Source organism: Alternaria arborescens (genome assembly GCF_004154835.1).
Source record: "Alternaria arborescens strain FERA 675 chromosome Unknown contig_8, whole genome shotgun sequence".
Taxonomy (NCBI): Eukaryota; Fungi; Ascomycota; class Dothideomycetes; order Pleosporales; family Pleosporaceae; genus Alternaria; species Alternaria arborescens.
In genome coordinates this window covers 842579-861771 of record NW_021167863.1, presented here as the reverse complement: position 1 = coordinate 861771, position 19193 = coordinate 842579, and the positions used below count along the sequence as shown (strand labels likewise).

At 50.8% G+C, this 19193-nt stretch overlaps 6 protein-coding genes across 6 annotated transcripts; 3 read left to right on the top strand and 3 right to left on the bottom strand.

Moving 5' to 3' along the window:
- Positions 1-1210: 1210 nt before the first annotated feature.
- AA0111_g4524 (hypothetical protein) lies at positions 1211-3013 on the bottom strand (the record flags this gene model as incomplete). Its single annotated transcript, XM_028650537.1, has 1 exon — positions 1211-3013. One exon carries the CDS (start codon positions 3011-3013, stop codon positions 1211-1213), a length of 1803 nt encoding a protein of 600 aa, XP_028508120.1.
- A 249-nt stretch (positions 3014-3262) lies between these two features.
- On the top strand, positions 3263-4088 carry AA0111_g4523 (37S ribosomal protein; the record flags this gene model as incomplete). The annotated part of the gene is made up of 2 exons (XM_028650536.1): positions 3263-3621; positions 3674-4088. The coding sequence occupies 2 exons, from the start codon at positions 3263-3265 to the stop codon at positions 4086-4088; spliced, it is 774 nt and encodes a 257-aa protein (XP_028508125.1).
- A 1085-nt stretch (positions 4089-5173) lies between these two features.
- AA0111_g4522 (hypothetical protein) lies at positions 5174-6178 on the bottom strand (the record flags this gene model as incomplete). Its single annotated transcript, XM_028650535.1, has 1 exon — positions 5174-6178. The coding sequence occupies one exon, from the start codon at positions 6176-6178 to the stop codon at positions 5174-5176; it is 1005 nt and encodes a 334-aa protein (XP_028508152.1).
- A 3980-nt stretch (positions 6179-10158) lies between these two features.
- On the top strand, positions 10159-11968 carry AA0111_g4521 (Repressible high-affinity phosphate permease; the record flags this gene model as incomplete). The annotated part of the gene is made up of 3 exons (XM_028650534.1): positions 10159-10218; positions 10271-10688; positions 10740-11968. 3 exons carry the CDS (start codon positions 10159-10161, stop codon positions 11966-11968), a joined length of 1707 nt encoding a protein of 568 aa, XP_028508123.1.
- A 586-nt stretch (positions 11969-12554) lies between these two features.
- On the top strand, positions 12555-12827 carry AA0111_g4520 (hypothetical protein; the record flags this gene model as incomplete). Its single annotated transcript, XM_028650533.1, has 1 exon — positions 12555-12827. The coding sequence occupies one exon, from the start codon at positions 12555-12557 to the stop codon at positions 12825-12827; it is 273 nt and encodes a 90-aa protein (XP_028508124.1).
- Positions 12828-13404: 577 nt separating this feature from the next.
- AA0111_g4519 (Leptomycin B resistance protein pmd1) lies at positions 13405-17466 on the bottom strand (the record flags this gene model as incomplete). Its single annotated transcript, XM_028650531.1, has 5 exons — positions 13405-13543; positions 13598-16575; positions 16631-16827; positions 16880-17252; positions 17311-17466. 5 exons carry the CDS (start codon positions 17464-17466, stop codon positions 13405-13407), a joined length of 3843 nt encoding a protein of 1280 aa, XP_028507934.1.
- Positions 17467-19193: the final 1727 nt, after the last annotated feature.

Here is a 19193-nt window from a genome sequence, read left to right as displayed (position 1 = left end):
CGTGATAGCACCTCGAACGGTGTTAATTCGAGGCGTTTGAATACATGTTGCAGTGATACATAGCAGCTGTTTAGATCCCCTCATAACCTGCATCGGCATTTTATCTGTTTACTAAAAAGAAAGCCTCAATCAAACGCGTTTGATCTGGTCTCGGCGTTCCTTCTGTTTGTGGTTCCAGGTCTCGACAGGTATTCGCGCCTTCGAAATGTGTATTGAGCGATCCTTTGAGGGCTGTTAGAAGTCTTCTAGTACCAGATGCGGGCAATCACTTAAGCAGACGCATTCTGCTCTTCATGCAGAGCTCATGGTCCTCAACCGGGTCTACTGAGAATGTCTGGCCAAGTCTGTAACGATGGGCATTCTACCTGACTAGACTTGCCATATATCAATTATCTGAGATGCCAAAATCCTTCTCCCTCGAAACGTCCCACAATCTCTCAAAAGAAAACGTCATCAAAATTCCAGATGCATGTTCTGCCTTGTGGTATATGAAGGGTGGCATCGATAATCTTCAGTATCGATCGACATGGGCAAACATGGGACTCATATCACAACCATGACTTTCCAATCTTGGCCCACCGGCTTTTGTGAGATATCTACATTGCTACTGTTTCGACACCTGAGTAATGTATCAAGTCGGAACCCAGAGGTTTAATTCGACAATACAAGCCGCGATTAGAAATCAGCACTGCTGCTTGTCATCTTAAACCTCGCCCGCGACCTGAACGACCCTTCAACGCAACCCCAACAATTCCATGCCACGGAAAATCGACTTATTGCAAAATCCCATGACTGCATCCCTTGGACCGAAATGAAGACAGGATTACGTGCACAGTATTCCATGCAACAAACAGGGTCAGAGCCATCCACAATGGAACGGGTACTGACCGACGAACCGGAGATGACGATGGTCACTAAGAAAGGTATACCCTTGTTATAACATTCGATTCATGATTCATGAATCATTGGTACGGGAAGACGACCCTGGACCCTTTCTTTCACTTGTTTGTCTCTCTATCTGATGACTGTACTGTGCTGTAGGACCTCGATATGTTTTAACAGCGGCCATTCATTCGGTACACAATCTCCCGTATCAGATTCATACACACATGCTGACCAGAATAACTCCACATATTATTTTTTACAAAAAGGTGATACAGAACGCGTGTACAATGATAGTGACGCCGCGTGGCACTATTGGTAGTGCTGCTCACGATGGTCTTTTCCCATCGAAGAACCCTGGACTGGATGTCGTCTCCAACTGACTCGGCACCAGCTTCCTGAGGACCATCATCACGGCCTCTAGCTCCTGTTCGTCGGGTTGCCACAGCGCGCGAATCTCCTCCCATGCCTTCAGTGTCCTTTCCGGAGTTGTACATCGTCCAAATGCTTTGAGCGCCGCGATGACAGCGAGACTAGAGAGCCAGGTTCGCTCCAGGTTCTGGCTCAGAGATTGCAAATATTGGTGCCATATCTTCTCTAATCTAAAGGCGGTCCAGGAGGTATAGCGGACGCCGCCGAAGGAGTTGAAGCCCTGGAAGACGACGATGAAAATTGTGCCGTCGAGTGGAACAGAATTCCACTTCATCTCTTGTAGCAACTCGTTCACGCGGTCGATGTTGCCGGCTACCGCTGCATGATGCCGTATCAGGATACCGTATGTTCTTGAATCGGGACCAATGGGCGCAAAGTCTTGTAATTGCTTCAACTCCTCGTCTTTGCTCTCTCTCTTCAGTCTTCGTGTCTCGTCTCTGAAGCGCAAGCCCAGAAGGCGACCATGGCGCCATTTGCGATTAAAGAATACGTGGCCAGGTGCGGTGGTGGTCCTCATGGCGTGCAGGCGCTTCATGCGCTCGAAGACTTGTTCTGCGGCTGAGGGCTCACCAGCGCGCATCAGCGCTGCTATGACAGCGTTCATGACAACAGTGTCTACAATATCTCCCGCCGAGACTATGTCCAGATATGCTCTCCTTACAGCATTCCCATTTTGTAACACGCCGTAGTAGTAGAGAAGTGCTACACGGTAATGTCTGTGCATGGGCACTTTTCGGTCCTGCATCTCTTTCATAAAGGTTTCAGCCAGAGAATATTTCCCCGCTTTGACAGCGATGTTGAAGAGTACGTTGAATGTCACGTAGCCGCCTTTAAGGCCGGCTCGGCGCTCCATGTCCTGCCAGATGCGAAGGGAGGCTTGCAGGTCGTCTTCAGACACGGTCCCCATGGCGCGACCAGTCAGGTGTATGGCTGACGTCCACTCGGAGCGGGTTATGTGTATATGTGCGGTTTTCATGTCGTCGAGGATGGAGAGGAAGCGTTGCGCTGCAATGGGTGTGGGGCGTTCGACGACAGCGAGATGGTGCAGTAGCGCCCGGATGGTGAGAGTATCGAGATAGACAACGCCCGGCGACTGCAGCTTCTTGTATGCATCATAGACAGGTTGGTGCGGTGCTTCCTCGTTCTTCAGCAGATTCTGCAACTCGTCAATGTGCACAGCGTCCGATGGGTCGCGGAGGGGCCAGGGCACATGGCTATCACCAACATTCCACACCAAGTTCCCGTCGTCTGGAACCTCTGCCTCGGGCCGCGTGTCAATCTCCATGCCGTAGTAGTCTATCAAGGCTTGCAGTTCCTTCTCGGCGAAGCGTTGGACCTTCTTGAGCGGGCCTTTGCGCTCTGGACGTGAGTCGGATTCATCCTTCTCAGACTTTGACCACGTGCTCTGTCCCCGCGTTGTCTGATGTTTTGGCGGCGCTGTTTCTACCCCGCGCAGAGTGTGTACCAGCCGTGCATGCTTTGGGCATGATGCTGCCCGCACCAAGGCGTTGACGAAGAAAGTGCCCATGCGAGCAGTCGTCGGTTCGGGTAGTAGCCGAGCATTGTCTATCGCCTTCTTGCTGAATCTTCTCTTGGATGGCGTGTCCTCGTGGCGTGGGTACAAGAATGTGAGGAAGGGCCGTGCATGGGCGGTATTCGAGACAGCAGAGGTCCGGTCGAGGGTGCGGAGGAGGGACATGAGAAGTCGAGCATTGTGTCAGAGGGAGCCAGTTCAGACGTTGTCCATTGGTGATGTGGGCCGCAATTGATTACAAGGAGCTCATTGAAGAGCTGCCTAGGCGAAGGGGGTATTGTTGGTGTTGCGGCGAGTCGCCTTGCTCGAATCCAAAGATTTCGGCGTCGCGAAGTCTTGGCGAAGTTGCGGACTTTGCGGGCAAGAACCCCAGCATCTACGACACGACGAATCGCGCCGCCCCAACCTGCTGCCATGGGCCGTTATGACTTCCGCCCTCTCCGGGTGCGCCAGACGGCGAAAGCCCTCTTCGACTCGAAACGAGACCTCAACCTGCCCCAATGGTACGATGTGGTAGGCAACATACCGCCAGGCGAGACCCTCGCACGCCCAGTACTGCGCATACCAAAGATGAGGAAGGCGCGGAAAGCCAGCAAACTGTTCAAGCCACTACCCATTGCATACCCAGAAGACAAGCTGCGTTCAGAATTCTTCGGCGACCACCCATGGGAACTGGCACGGCCGAGGCTGGTCATCGAAAACAGCGGGAACGACTCCAAGAACTACGACTGGAGCAAGATTGTTCAGCCAGGGAAGCAGTTAGACGGCGAAAGGTACGACCCACCGCTTCCACCACACCCGTCCCCGTGATACTGACACATGTAGTGTCGTTCAACGCCAAATGTGGCTCATGAAGCACGCCTCCCTCTCCAAAGCCTCCGCCTACGACCAAGCACGCCGCGAATTCTACCAACACCGTCACCTCTCCGAGATCCGCCAACGCATTGCCAAGGAAGAGGCTCTGCATGTCGGCGCCTACTTTGGCAAGGGTCCCCTCGAGATCGGTATGGAGCTTGAAGACCGCACATGGGAGAATTGGAAGGCTTGGGCTACCAAGCAGATTGAGGATGAGCAGTCGATGCGTGCGCAAATGTTTAGTGGGCAGCAGGAAGAGGGCCTGGGTGCGGGCGCTGATATGAGCAATGCCGAATACGATCAGGCCGTCGACGAATTGCAACCCGTTGTGCCAAATAACCCACAAGGGCAGAGGCCCATGGGTGGGGTGGCGGCGCATCCATGATAGATATGGGTAGGTGGAGGCATCTGTACTGATACTGTACATTTCGTGTAGATATACCATCACGATTGATTCAATTCAAGCATTACGAGACAAGCCCCGTCCAAGGGTCGACTCTGGGCACATACGTTCTATGTCTCAAAAGACCTGCGTTCGTACATGGTGAAGCTTTGAGTACGAAACCATGGCACCATCCTTCCAGTCCTCTAATACTCACATTTCTGGTTCATCGAAGCCAGGCACCAATATTCGCCCAAGAATTGAAGTCAAGACATGTGTCGGAAGGAAACGAAGCAGCACTCATGGCAGCGTCATGTATCCGGTTCGAAGATGCCACAGTTCTAAAAACAAAATCGTTATTGATGGAGGTTTTTGTAGGAGTTAAGTAAAAATGCAGGTACATACGAATGAGAATGTTGCAAGCAGGACAGACTTGTATGTGCACAAGTCGAGGCTCAAGCGCAGATCACTGTCAAGATAACATATGATCAACGGCACTCGAGAATGGTTACTCTAGACTTTGCAGGAGTCAGCATCTTTCCTGGAACAGCATCTGACGTATGAACGAAACAGAGCAGCGTACTTTGTTCAGACGAATTCGACAGTAATTGCTCTTTATAAGTAGACTAGGACGAAGAATGCCTCACAGACCAGGAGCGTCTGCCGATAAGTCAGATTTCCGAACCTGCATGAATTCATTGATCTGGTTTCCGATTCCTTTGGAGATTAGGATAGAAATACATTTCATTGAGTCGTGGGTTTACGATTGGGCGGTTTGGGGCGGATCAAGCATCCGGAAGTGATCGCGGATGTGAGCTGTTACGAGCCGAGAGTGCTGCCTTACGTACTCCCCATGACTTTTAACCTGTGGCATCTGCTTCTGTAGATCCTGGGAAGAGTGATGGAGGAGTGATGCTGCACCTTTCACTCTATGGGGTTTTAGAGGAAGACAAGAGACTGGGTTCGCTCAGTGGCATGAATGGAAACACGATATCGAAGGAAAGGTAGATGATAGGTACTAAACATTTTATCATTACTTATTAACATATAGCTGCTTTAAACACATTTTTTGCTTGCGGAGCAATCACTCAGATCTTGCCGAGACCAGCGCCGCTCTTTACAATCTTCTCGACCTGCTTCAATGGAGTAAGCTTGTACTTGTAAGGCGCCCTAGTGAAGTTGCCGACTTGAGTGATGTTGACACCAGCCTTTCCAAAGTCGTTCTTTGCGCCGAGGTTAGCGAAGCCGTCCAATTCGTAATCGCCATCGGGGCTAGTGTTGGGGCTGTCCTCCGGGATGACAAGTCCGTAAGTGCTGAGAGCCTCGCGTGTCTTGCCCCTGAAGACATTGCCTTCGACGAGAACCTGGTTGTCGCTGCGGGAGTGGATGGCTTGGTACAAGAAGTCGACGTAGAGGTTGTTGAAGATGTGCTGGTGACCAAAACGACCAGCAGGACCACGGGTACCCTCGTTTCTCCAGTAGTTGTGGTGGTAGGTGACGTGCAAATGACCCTGGTCAACATCTCTGAGCGCATCGCTGTTGCCAACAAGAGAACTCTTCCAATGATCATGGAAGTAGTTCCATGAGACTGTGATCCAATCCGCCGCGCGAATGATATCGACTTGGCCGTCGTAAGCATCAGGCCCAAGAGCAGGGAAGTTGCCAGTAGTGAACTCGTTGTGATCGATCCACACGCGGGTACTGTTACGAATAGTCATGGCGTCATCGTCAATGGCCGTGAAACCAATGTTGCGGATGATAACATTGGTCTTGTTGAAGATGTTCAGGCCCGAACCAGTGATCTGAGCTCCCTTGCCGACTCCAATGACAGACTTGTTGGACCCAACTTGAACTCGCGATGTGAGATTGAAGCTACCCTTGGCGTACACAACTGTTGGCTCACTGCCGTTGACAGCCTTGATGAACTCGGCCACTGTCTGAACAGTCACACTCTTGCCATTTTTGCCAGCACCGCCAGTGGTAGGTCCAATTGGATTGTCCTTGGCGAATCCGACCAGGCTAAAGTCGCAGCCGGCGGGAGCTGCAGTCGCAGAAAGAGCAAAGGAAAGGAGGGATAGGATTGAGAGCTTCATCTTGAAGTGTAGGAGAGGATGCAGATGAAATTGAGTGATCTGATGCCGATCTACCAGCGATGTCACTTACATTTTATATTCTACCATTCTCAAGCGTCGGCAACCAAGGAGGCAGAATGTAGCCATGCAGTCGGCTTCCAGGCAAGCACTTCAGCAATTCTTCCGGTAGAATGGCTGATGGCGCATTGTCACACAGGCTCGAACATCTCCCAATCGCGCAAGTGCATGCAATATCTCCTGTGGCGATGCTGTACTTCATCTTGGCCCATCTTGGCGGGCGTATGTTCCGCCTCAGGAAAGTAGAGTACAGTGTGCAACGGTAGAATGGTGGCTTGATGTTGTGGTGTTGAGTGGTGGAAGTATGCATCCCCAGATTTTCCCGTGTATGCGTGGCTGAAAGGCAAGATCGCCTACTCGGACAGCGGGGAAAATACGGGGGATTCAGCTTGGCGCCAACTTCCACCAGTCCAGGCCGCGGTGCCTTGTTTCCTTATTCCAGCCTGCCTTGAACGCCTTGCTACTATCGTGTATTCTAACCCCTGGAAGCGAGATGAGCTTTAATCAGATGCCGCGCTGTTCGTGGTGTACTCTACTTTCCCTACCATAGCTACCGAGGCAGGCGCTATGCATCACATGTCGAGGTAAACATCGCGTCAGGTTTGCGATGATAATACACTGACACTACCGATCGCCCTTGTTGTCGATAAAAGGAAACCATGCAAAGAATACTGTTAGCTTTCGACTGTGCTGCTTGTCCCATCACCTACCAATACTGCGATCGGAAAGCTTACCCAAGCTTACTGCAACGATTGTGCAACTAACTGCGCGTCGACTTAGCATCTTATTCTTTACCATTATCATGCGACAATGCAACAAATGATAATACCGCATAGGCTGAAAGGAGTACAGGTGTCTTCCATTCAAACACAAAGCCACAACGTGGAAATGACTTGCACAAAGTGGTTAACTAGATGGGGTTTCGCAAACTCGGTACGCGCACTCGCCATCTCAGACGCTTCTAGACCTTCTGCTATTGGCGATCAAGAAGCCGACCAAACTGAAGATCGATACTCTCGGCTTGAAGTGAACGAGGTAAGGACAAGCCATGGAAAGAATCGACTGCGCATATGAGATGTTGAGCGACCCAGCCTTACTGTCGCTTTGTCATGGAAGTATTGCTCACGTACCATGCAGTCCGAACGTAGAATGCGTTTTACAGAGGAAGCAGGTTCCGTGGATAGAATGGCCTGAAGGTACCTTCTTCCCACAATGGAGGCCTCCACCACCGGGAGCACGGCCTCCAAAGCCAGAACACGATGCGCCTCAAGGAGACCCTCTGTCGCAAGAATACCCACGTATTTGCGAGTCACGATGGGAAACGCCTATCCACTTACACCAACCGAAGAGGAAGCTTCGTGAGCATGAACATGAAGTATCTGAATCAGAGGGGTCGCCTTGTATGATACATCAGGTGCGACTAGCGGGTCCTCATCCAAGGTCGAGAAGAGCTGAGAAGAGTGCAGTCCTCGAGGTAGACATCCTCGAGCAGTGGAAGCAAAACAACCCAGCACCCTTATCCACTCAATGGCCCGAGCCACCGTGGCCTTGGCTGAAACAGCGTCCACGGAATTGGAAATTAGACGTGGAAGAGGTGTCAGAGGACGAACGTAGAGTCAGCTGGAGAAGGCACTGGAACAATTTCTTCGTGAAGCACCACACCATCCCTCTAGATGAGGGTCGAGACAAAGGTAAGCCTTCTACAATTAAAGGCTATACCATTTGTCCATCAACCTGGAGACATCCGTCGCCACACGCGAGCCCATGATCTACGAGGCAACCCATCTTGTGCCTAGTCGTGATGAATCGAGAGATAGAGCGAGCCCAAACATCTAGCTGATATGGATTGGAGAGTTATAAAACGACCCGGACATTGCGGACGGGAGAAGGTGACTTTCGTAGATTTGACGAAGTGTGGGCATTTCCGTTCTGAGGACGACGTTGTGGGAGGAGTTACTTAGTATCGTCTTGCTGCTATTGCTAGTCGGTAAGCTCAGGAACGAGGTGGCTCAGTTGCCGCCGACGCTATTCGTTTGTCTCGCTCGTCTCTTTTGGTTAGTTAGCTGATCATTTATAGCGTTGTGAGGATACACCTTGAACATCATACAGCGATGTGCAGTTGGAAGGGTTATGATATACCTGATGTGATGTAGCCGGCACGCCTCAGCAAGTCTGTCAGACGAACCTCGATTTAGATGCCCGATCGATCGCAATCGCGTTCATGTCGATTGAGAAGTGGGGATTGAGCATGGAGATGTGATGTAACCGCGGGAAGATCACCGCCTACGATGGCTGCATGCATAGCAGATCTTATATGCAGTGCTTTACATCAAAGTAATGCTGTGTGGCGCACGTCTAAGCTAATAGACGGCATGTAGTACCGTATCATGCGAGCTGAACGTGTAGTGGCTAGGGGAGCTGAGTGGTACAAATGTGTAGAAGAGCCGATCCAGCGAGATCCGCGGACTAGATGCCGACAGATAGAGTAATGAAAAAGAACTAAGATTGGGACTAAGAGGCTGCGAGGAGCGAGGTCGTCCGTTCAACACGAGGATTTTAGACTTCGGTGAGGCCGTGAATCCACACTCGCCAGCAACCAGTATCTTAACATAGAGCATCCAACAAAGCCCCTGGATCCAAGTACTGCATCTTTCCCTGCTTATCGTGCAGTGCCCCACTTCTGGAACCTCTCCGCTGGGTATTCGACTCGAACACAGTTAACAATATGAAATGAACCTCGTTTGTGACCGTGAAGATGAGTAATGAATCGTCATAAAGCTCTGGGCCCTGGGGGGACTGCTAGAGTGCTTAGCTTTGGGAACGGAAGCTTTCGACATGACGCTCGAGATGGTGTTACGAGTTGCAGCTCAAGCCCAGCGACGGAAACGCTTATAGCCCATTAAGCACAATCGCTGCGGTTCTCTCCCACGTGCGACGATGGGATTGGGCGCGAATTCCTCGGCAGTGAAACACCGATATTAGTGAAAGACCAATAGAGCCATGCGTCGGTCATTGCAGCATCCCTAGACGAGGGTAGCCTCGGAAGGCATGCATCTCACCATGTCAGAATTTGCTTGTTCATACCCAGTTGGATGTTAGTGAGGAAGCTAACATGCCAGTGTGCTGGTAAGCAGAGTGCTATCGGGACCAACCGACAGTCCAGAAGACGGGTTTCGCATGGCACGCTAGCGGAGACAGTAACTCCGTGCATGAAACCCCAGCTGACGGGGTCCTGGGCTAGATGCTTCCGGCGTGGGGTGCGGTACAATGTTCAGTTCTCACGTGTTGCACGTATAAGGTGAAGGCGGATGAAGATGATGAGGTAGATCGGCGACAGAAGCGTTTGATGTCACTGCCAATGCTGATGGAGCATCTGGTGAACACGCCACAGAATCATAGCTATGCACACAAGCATACCAAGAGCGCGCTGAGCATGAAGAAGCTTCGATCCTCCAGCCGTGATTCGGGGCGATGTTGGGAGAGATGTTCTGGCCGTGCTCATCTTAGCGTCTTGGCGGTGCACGTGGGCTACATGATTGGGTTGAACCTCTTCTCCCCGAGTTCCCCCAAGACGCACTTTCACCACACGAGATGTGCGACAGGGATAACTGTCAAGACCCGTCAAGCCCTTGTGGCGGCCTGGGCTGGCAAAGGCGCATTCCTACGCGTGTGTCTGCCTGTTATAGCGGAAAGGCCGAAGTGAATATTGCAAATCTATGGGCGTGCAAGAATGCGGTGCTCCCATTGGGTCCTGGAGCGGCCTGTTTGGTATGCAAGCATGATGCTCAGCCTTGGGAGTAAGCTTGATAGTAGGTATATAGCTTGGCCCTGTACCCTTTACCACTGACCTCCAGCTCGCACAGCCGTCATTTCCGGACTCAAGCCTCGTCTAATCTCTTGACACGTCTCGGCGAAGCTTCGCAATGGCTCACAAGACAGCTGGCGGTAACGCCGCTTTCCACAACTTCAACAACGACTTTGCGGTAGGATGACACGGATTAGACTTCCAAAATCATATATACTGACTAGTCCCAGCACATTGAGGATCCTAATGAGCGACGCCGGCTTGCACTCGCTGAGATCGACAAGGCGCCATTTGGCTGGTACCATGTACGCGCCATTCTTGTCGCCGGTACTGGTTTCTTCACGGACAGTTATGACATCTTCTGCGTATCTCTCTTGACGATTATGCTGGGTATTGTCTACAAGCACGACAACAAGGGTGTTTTGTACACCCAACAAGACACAGCTATCAAGCTTGCGACCTCAGCTGGTACTGTTCTTGGCCAAGTCGGTTTCGGTACACTCGCCGACATCGTTGGCCGTAAGAAGATGTACGGTCTTGAGCTGATTCTCATCATTGTCGCCACGCTCGCTCAGTCCCTCACGGGTCCTGGTCCCGGAACTTCAATCGTTGGTCTGATCATCTTCTGGCGTGTGTTGATGGGAATTGGTGAGTCCATTCTCTGGGAATCCGCATGGAAGTTTTACTGATGACTGTCAGGTATCGGTGGTGATTACCCGCTCTCCTCCATTATCACCTCCGAGTTCGCCACTACCAAGTGGCGTGGTGCCATGATGGGTGCCGTCTTTGCTATGCAAGGTTTCGGTCAGCTCGGTGGTGCTCTTGTCATGCTTTGCCTTGTCGCTGGTTTTAAGGACACCCTTAAGGGAGTTACTGGCTACGCGGACTGTGACGGTCAATGCGCCGTAGCTGTCGACAAGATGTGGCGCGCTCTCATCGGAATTGGCATCGTCCCAGCTTGTATCGCGCTCTACTACCGCCTCACCATTCCCGAGACGCCTCGCTACACTTTCGATGTCGCCCGTGACGTTGAGAAGGCCAACGAAGACACAAAGCAGTACCTTTCTGGTAAGCACGGCAACGGTAACCCTGATGCGATCACCCAAGCTGCTCAGCTACAAACTACTGCTCAGCTCGAAGTTCCTAAGGCATCTTTCAAGGACTTCTTTAGGTTCTACGGCAAGCTCCGCAACGGCAAGATTCTGTTCGGTACTGCCATGTCGTGGCTCCTGCTCGATGTCGCGTTCTACGGATTGGGTCTGAACTCGTCAACTGTGCTCCAGGCTATTGGCTACGCTAGCGGTACAACCCTCTACGAGAAGCTGTACAACCTTGCTGCTGGTAACGCTATTCTGGTCTGCGCTGGCGCTATCCCTGGATACTGGCTGGCGGTCGCAACCATTGATACCGTCGGACGCAAGACCCTGCAACTGGCTGGCTTCACTATCCTCACCATCCTCTTTATTGTATGGGGTTTCGCCTACAAGCATCTCAGCCACCACGCCATGTTGGCCATCTATGTTCTGATTCAACTCTTCTTCAACTGGGGTCCTAACACTACCACCTTCATCGTACCCGGAGAGTGCTTCCCCACCCGCTACCGTTCGACTTCTCACGGCATTTCCGCTGGTTCAGGAAAGATTGGCTCCATTATCGCTCAAGGTGCTATCGCTCCCCTTCGAACCCGAGGCCATGTTACCAAGGAGAATGCCAACCCTTGGTTGAACCATGTCATGCAGATCTTCTCTGCCTTCATGTTCGCTGGTATCTTCACTACTCTCCTCATTCCGGAGACCAAGCGCAGAACTCTAGAAGACCTTGCGCAAGATTGGGATATGGGCGATGAGTCCATCACTGGTGCGGAGCATGCCGTACGAAAGGACAATCGCAGCAGCGATGAGGCTGGAACCACTGAGCTCAAGGCTTAGTTGAGTTTGTCAATTCTCATGTCACTCTTTCTTTTCATCCAGGCTTCTGCCTATATACCCGTTTTTTTGTAGCATAAGTACCTAGACTGTAATTCCATTCACTCAAGCTTCATCCAAAGGTGCTACTTTATTGTTATGTGTATGTTGACTATCTGTCTGCGTACAGATTTACGTGCAAAGAACACTTGATGACGTGATTGAGCGTGGTTTGGCCACGCACCACTCCGGACCGAGCTTGGATGCTGTATTCATTTTCTTATCAGCCTTGACACACAGATGAGTATGTGATGCCATAGTTTGGTTGTCCTCCACTCCATCCACTAATAGTTCGATAGCGCATGACAGACGAGCCACTTACATCAGCCACAAGTCTAAGCAGCCATATGTCAACCAAGGTTTCATCTTCGGGTATTTTTGATAGTAATAATCGTCCTTGTCTACATTCTCTGCGTCCGGCCTCATTCACTTCATCCATTCATTTCAGAATGTCAAAGTCTTCTCGTAAGCTTCAGTTCCACTCACCATACACGTTTACATCGTCATCTCATTAGCTCTGGACTATCTCGAGCTAGAAGACTCCGCTTTGATGGCTTTTGAAGAACTAGGTGGAGGCTTTGATGTGCAACACGTCTCATCGAAAACCTCGAGCTCTACATCTACTCCTGTACGAAAACGTCCCCGCCGCCGGGTAGAGGTTACGTATCTCCTCCGCCTCGAACAACCTTTGCCCACACCTCGAGACGTAGCCAACGCTCTCGGCCTTTCTTTTGTACCACAGCTCGAACTTGGAACAACGGAAGACGGTGCAGCGAGCTTTTGTCGGCTCTCCCAATCACGCATCGACGCCCTTGATTCATAGGCCACGAAGCACGACTTACACCGAGGGTTCACCAAAGTTCGAATTGGTCTTGCGCACAAAGCTCTCAGGGACCTGCCATTGCTTGGTTATGATCCTACACTTCCTCATCACCGTCCCTATACCTCAGTCAGTCAGGATAAATGCCATGTTCCCGAGTACCCTGTTCATTACTTCTTCTACAGTACACTAGCTAGTTCGGCGCAGCTCGAACGACTGTTTCATCTACCTACCTCTAAAATACCCCCCTTGCAACCCGCGACTTTGTTCGATGGACGTATCCAAATTTGGGCAGGCAAATATCGAGCATTGATAGACGAGCCAGGGGCCACAGTGGGTGATCATGCATACATTTGCGGATCGAGCGATCAGGAAGATGCATTAAGAACATATGAGGGTGATAGTTACGAAGTTGTAGCTGCAAGACTGATGACAAATGGAGAGGAGTTGATGGGTAGAACCTTTCGATTTGCAGGTTTTGACGACGAATTGACTGAGTAGAGACTAGTATACCTAATTCCATACCTTCGCCCAACACCTTAGATCTATCTTCTGAAATTCTCACGTTTCCCGCAGAAAATCATGCCTGATCAAGCGACTGCGCCAAACATGTAGCGAAATACCTGCCTCTCAATCTTTGCAACTCCTCGTGGGTACCCATCTCAGCGATCGTGCCATCTTCCATGACGAAGATGATATCTGCGTGCCGGATCGTGCTTCTATATATGATGTCAGTGAGCCGTTATCTCAGTATCGGGTTAGAAGATACTCACAGCCGATGCGCAACAGCAATGGTTGTCCTTGTCATCGCAGCCTCGTCCAGTGCCTTCTGAACGACTCTTTCGCTCTGCGTGTCCAGTGCTGACGTTGCTTCATCCAACAACAACAGCCGTGGCTGGCGAATCAGGGCTCTAGCAATTGCGATACGCTGCCTTTGCCCACCAGAAAATTGCAGGCCCTTGGACCCACAAGGGGTTTGGAGACCTTCAGGCAGTGAAGCGACAAACTCCAGAACATTAGCTTGACGACAGGCTTCCTGGATTTCTGCATCAGAAGGTTCATGCTGAAGACCGAGGGCGATATTGTCGCGTACTGAACCCAGGTAAAGTGGTGGCTCCTGTTGGACAAGCGACATGTATCGCCGATAAAGCTGGGGAGACATGAGTGATATGTCTTGGTCGTCTAACGTGATACGTCCAGATATCGGGTCATAGAATCGAAGCAGTAAAGAAACAACCGTACTTTTGCCACAGCCTGAGGGGCCAACGAAGGCGGCAAACAAGCCAGGCTTAATCCTCATCGAGATGCCCCTCAATACCCTGGATGCGTCGCGTTGCTTGTATCTGAACTCAACGTCTTCCATGGCAATGGCTCCGTCCGACGATGGCCCTTTGCCGTCAGTTTCGTCTGACTCGCGGATGTTAGGCTTAACAGTCCGGAGCCACAAGATGTAATTCGCGGCCCCTTCCGCCTTCGTGATGGAGGTGCTGTACATGAAGAATTGCGCTACACCCTGTCCACCAAAGACAATGGCTATGAAGATGACAAAGAATTGCGAGGTGTTGTACTCGCCGCTCGCGATCAGCCGTGATCCGTACCAGAAGCCTAGAGCCATGACTAGGAAGTCGGCAGATTGAGAAAGCGCGTACGGGAGGAGCGCGAATGTCAGGCTCCTAATGACCTTTTTTGTGATAGCCTGGAGTGTATCGCTGTATTGGCGCATGATCGAGGTCTCGAGAGTCAGCATGCTGACCGTTCGAATGGATGTGACAGCCTCTGTCGCCAGTCCGGCACTGCCTGAGAATTGTTCTTCTGTAGCAGCCTCAAGCTTTTGATCTATTCGTATGCGATAGTAGCCGGCAGCCACAATGATGGTCAGTCCACCGAACACCAGGGTGAGCCCCAGCTTCCAACCATAAGCTATACCTAGCGCACTGCTTGCTGTAATGTTGACCAGAATATTGAACATAAGCCCTAAATTCGCAGACATCAATTCTTGTAGCGCTGTAGGCGCAGACGACAACTTTGAGGTCAATGCGCCGGACGAGTTTTCCGGACGGTCAAAGAATTCCTGATCGAAGCTGATGACGCGCTCAATCATTTCTTTGCGATATCTGTGAGTTAAAGTCTGTCCAATGCTGTTGCATGCAAGGCCAATTGCGAAATATGCGAAGAGATTGGCAAGAGCTAGCACGAAAAACATGAGCGCCCAAAAGTTGGCTTGCTCTTGTGCTTCAGACCCTTGCAGCGTGAAGACTCGGACGAGACGGGAGAAGATGATAGCTTGCGCTGGGTACGTACCACCGCCGATGATTCCACCAAGGATCGTGGCGGCGTACCAGTAGTAGAGATCGAAATTCTCTTTCAGCATGATCCAGATGCATTTGGTAAGAGAGTAGCCCAGGGTTCCAGCAGCAAGGTGCTCGACTTCGCGCTCAAGCTCTGTCGTGTTGTAATGCGATTGTGTTCGTTGCAAAGCAGCTTTGCGGTCCAGGCTATCTTCGACCTTCTCCGTGTCTAGCATTTCTCTTTGAATATCCTCGTCGTTTGCCTTTGTACCAAGATCTTGCGCGCGTACCATTGCCGCATAGAGACCATCGCTTTCGATGAGTTCATGGTGTGTGCCCTGCTCGTAGATTTGACCATCTTTCATGACGACAATATTGTCTGCCGCCATCACAGTGGCAAGCTTGTGAGCAATAATCAACGTGGTCTTGTTGATCGAAACGCGATTGAGTGCGCTCTGCACAACCTTTTCAGCGCGAGGGTCCAAGGCACTGGTTGCTTCGTCAAACAAGAGGATTCTTGGATTGGAAATAATACTTCGAGCAATAGCAATACGCTGTCGCTGACCGCCGCTAAGCATGCTTGCTCGCTCTCCGACTTGGGTATGGTAGCCTTGCGGTAGTGCTTCGATGAAGTCATGTGCATTGCTGTTCTTACACGCTTCTTGTACGAGTTCCATCTGCCTTTCCGCTGGTAGATCTTTTTGGTCTCCTATCAGGCCTTTGACGATGTTCTCAAAGATTGTGCCTTGAAACAAGGTCGGCTCCTGCTGAATGAGGCGGATGTTGGACCGCAACCACTTTGTGTTGTATTCGGAAATATCTCGACCATCAAGCAAGATCTGGCCAGAAGTAGGCTTGTACCACCGCTCGAGTAGACCGACTAAGGTCGATTTACCGCACCCACTGGGTCCGACCAAGGCCGTTGTTTTTCCAGCGGGAATCGAGAGGCTGAGACCTCGCAGAACTTGGGCGCTCGGTCGGGTAGGGTACACAAAACGCAAATCGTTGACAATGATTTCTCCGTTACAGCTGGGTGGCTGCATACCTTCGGTCGAGAGAGGATCAAGGGATGACGGACTGTCGATGATAAGGAATAATTCGCCCGCTGCTGAGGAAGCGTTGGTAAAGGCTTGGAATTGTGGGAAGATGAGTAATGTTGCAGTAGCACCGAGCACAACACTCAGGACGACGGTGAACACTGTGCCCACATCACCAATCTCCCCACTTTGAAACATGCGAAACCCTTGCCAGAAGGCCAGCGAAGTACCTGACATGACCAGGAAGGTTTGACCGGAGAAGAGTACACCGTAGATGACGGATTTTTTGTTACCTTCCTTGTGCGCCGTTTGCAGGTAGGTCTCGTAACCGTCGATAATCTTCTGGTGGGCTCCGAAGGCGTGAATAGTTCGGATCGAGCTGATCGCGTCCTGCGCCAGAGTACCAGCTTGCGAGTAGATTTTGGTCTGTGCAGCAATTGTTACTTGAAGGCGTCAGATCGAAAGAGACATGGGTACTCACCACTCTAGCTTCGATAGGCGCATCTAGGCCTATGCATACCCCAGTGATCAAGAAGATGGCAGGTATTATGCTCATCACTATCAGAGCGAGCTTCCATTGAACAGCAAGTGCTACGATGAAACCAGAGAAAAAGAGTGAGATGCCTTGGACGCAGGTAAACAGCTTTTCCGCTATGCCTTGATTAATCCTGTTGCCATCTAGGCCGCGCTGTCAGCAATAATACCACGACTTTAATATTGAGAATCTTACTTGTAGTCACCTGAGTTGCGGCAGATCCACTGTCGCCCTTGTCGAAATGCGCTACGTCTTGACGGAGCAACTTGTCCAGGAAGTCTTCCCGCAAAGCGCACGTCGTCCTGGCTGCGGCGATGCATATGCACAGAGTACCTAGGTAGCCAATAACGAAACGGGCAACGAATATGTATATAAAGTAGAGCACCAAGGTGTTGATGTTGCTAGTAAAAGTAGAACTGTCCTGACCAGTTGCTTGTTGATTGAATTCTGCTGTCGATTGGCCAAAGACAAGAGTCATCAAAGGGAGGGCAGCACCGACAACGACAGCACCGGTGAGCCCAAGAGAATAAAGTGCACGATCCGCAGTACTGGCATATGTGAAGATGCGCTGTGAGAATAGACAAATCAGCTTGCACCCCTCAAATTCAACCTGATCTCTGACTTACGAAGTAGTCTTTCAGACTTCCCTCTTTGTCTTCTTCTGTCTTTTTTTCCTCTGAGTCCCAGTTAGATTCTTTGTCGTCAACAGCAGCAGCCTTTTCTGCATCGATCTTGTCTGGTATGTCGATCGCAGCCAACGGTCTTTCTGTTGTCCCCTCCATGGTGTCAGAGCTATGGCGAGTTATTGAGGAAGCGTTCTGGTAGTCCACCATCGTTGGCGATGCATGAGCGACGTATGTGCATCGTTGTAATAGAGAGCGCGTGTTATTTGATGGATGCGATAGGCATGCACAACGCGTCTATGGCTTCACGTGCGGCTCGCGAGACGGACGTCTAGGATCCCGGTGTGCGGTACCAAGGCGGTGCAGCCACCCGTTAGCATAACAGAACGTCATGACATCTCTGCGCTACCAATCAGGATTGTACTTAAGTTGCGAGTGACGCCCCACGCGCGCAACACTTGGATTGGATACTAGCTGTTGAGGCTGAGATCCAATTTCCTTTTCCAGCGTTGGCGAGGAGTGCACTGATGATGGAGCCAGTTTGGCAATAAATACGATGTACGAGTCGCGCGCTGATGCCCGAAACCCCGGTACCTAGGTACCTGGCGTTTGAAACACTATATTGCACAAAATCAGTGATTTTAAGTACATACGACCATAGGACACTGAAAATTAGGCTTCCCGTCCGCTCAGCCATATACAAGCAGTGTACCGGCGGATTAGTAGTTAGGTGGGTGACCACTAGCGAATCCCCGCTGTTGTATGTCTTTTTGGACTTTTTTGACCACCTCTCCGTCTTCTTCTGTAGCAACTCGTCTATTCCAAAGCGTTCACTTACTCGCTCGAGGTGTCCTCATCGAATCCTGTTTTCTGCAACATATAGTGTATGAAACATCCGTACATTGGGACACAAATTCAATTCATTAGCTGTTTGAAGAAATAGCTGCCTTAGAAGCTGATGCAATACCTAGAGCCGGTTTCGCAAACCGTCATTACATCCTCCTGATACAACGCATCCGGCAGTTTCGTGACAAACAGTGCTTCAATCGATAGGACATCGTGTATTCGCTCATCTCCATTGCTGACTCTAGGACATCCGTGACCCAGGTATCGTTGGTTACAACTGTACCTTTGCCGAGCTCGCCAACATCGCTTGAAAGCGAACTGCGATCATGGTATATGCCTTTGCTAAGCATACATGGTCAGTCACGGTCTGCTGCTGGATCGGAATCGAAGTAATCCTGAGCATCATGATCCAAATATCGAATCGCAAGGACTTTACGGGGGCCTTGGGATTATCGATTTACATCACCAGCTTGTGTAGTGGCGGCAGTGCTTGAATCACCACCTGGGCGTCATCTTGCTCCAACCAGTAATTACCTATGGAGGCTCACCACAATACAAGATCCGCGTTTGTGTTCTGCTTATCTTGCAAGCATGAAATCGGTCGCTCAGTAGACACCCATGAGCAAACCTACAATACACTATTAGGGCACCTGATTTTTATCTCCGGAAGTAGCGCAAAGTCGAAAGGCACTATTTGTACTGGCTACTTTCAAGGTATGGATAGCTGCAGGTGTAGCCTTAATAAGCTTTGTTGAAGGCAAAAGCAGCGTAGTAAAGCTACCTAGGTAGTAGTAGTCGTTAGTGGGGCAGAGCCGGCACACCGCCGTCCGACACGGTACCAGTCGGAAGCATCAGCATCAAGCTTGCGACGCTCAACCTCTCCACGCGTCTTCTGCAACAAGGTTTCTTTCGGAACTTATAGCCTGGGCCCAATCGTGGACTACCATAGTTTACCAGCTTCGAATAGAAGACCTGCAAATGACAGTCAATGGGCAGTATTCCGAATAGCATCATCAAATAATCTTCAGTCTCAACTTGCA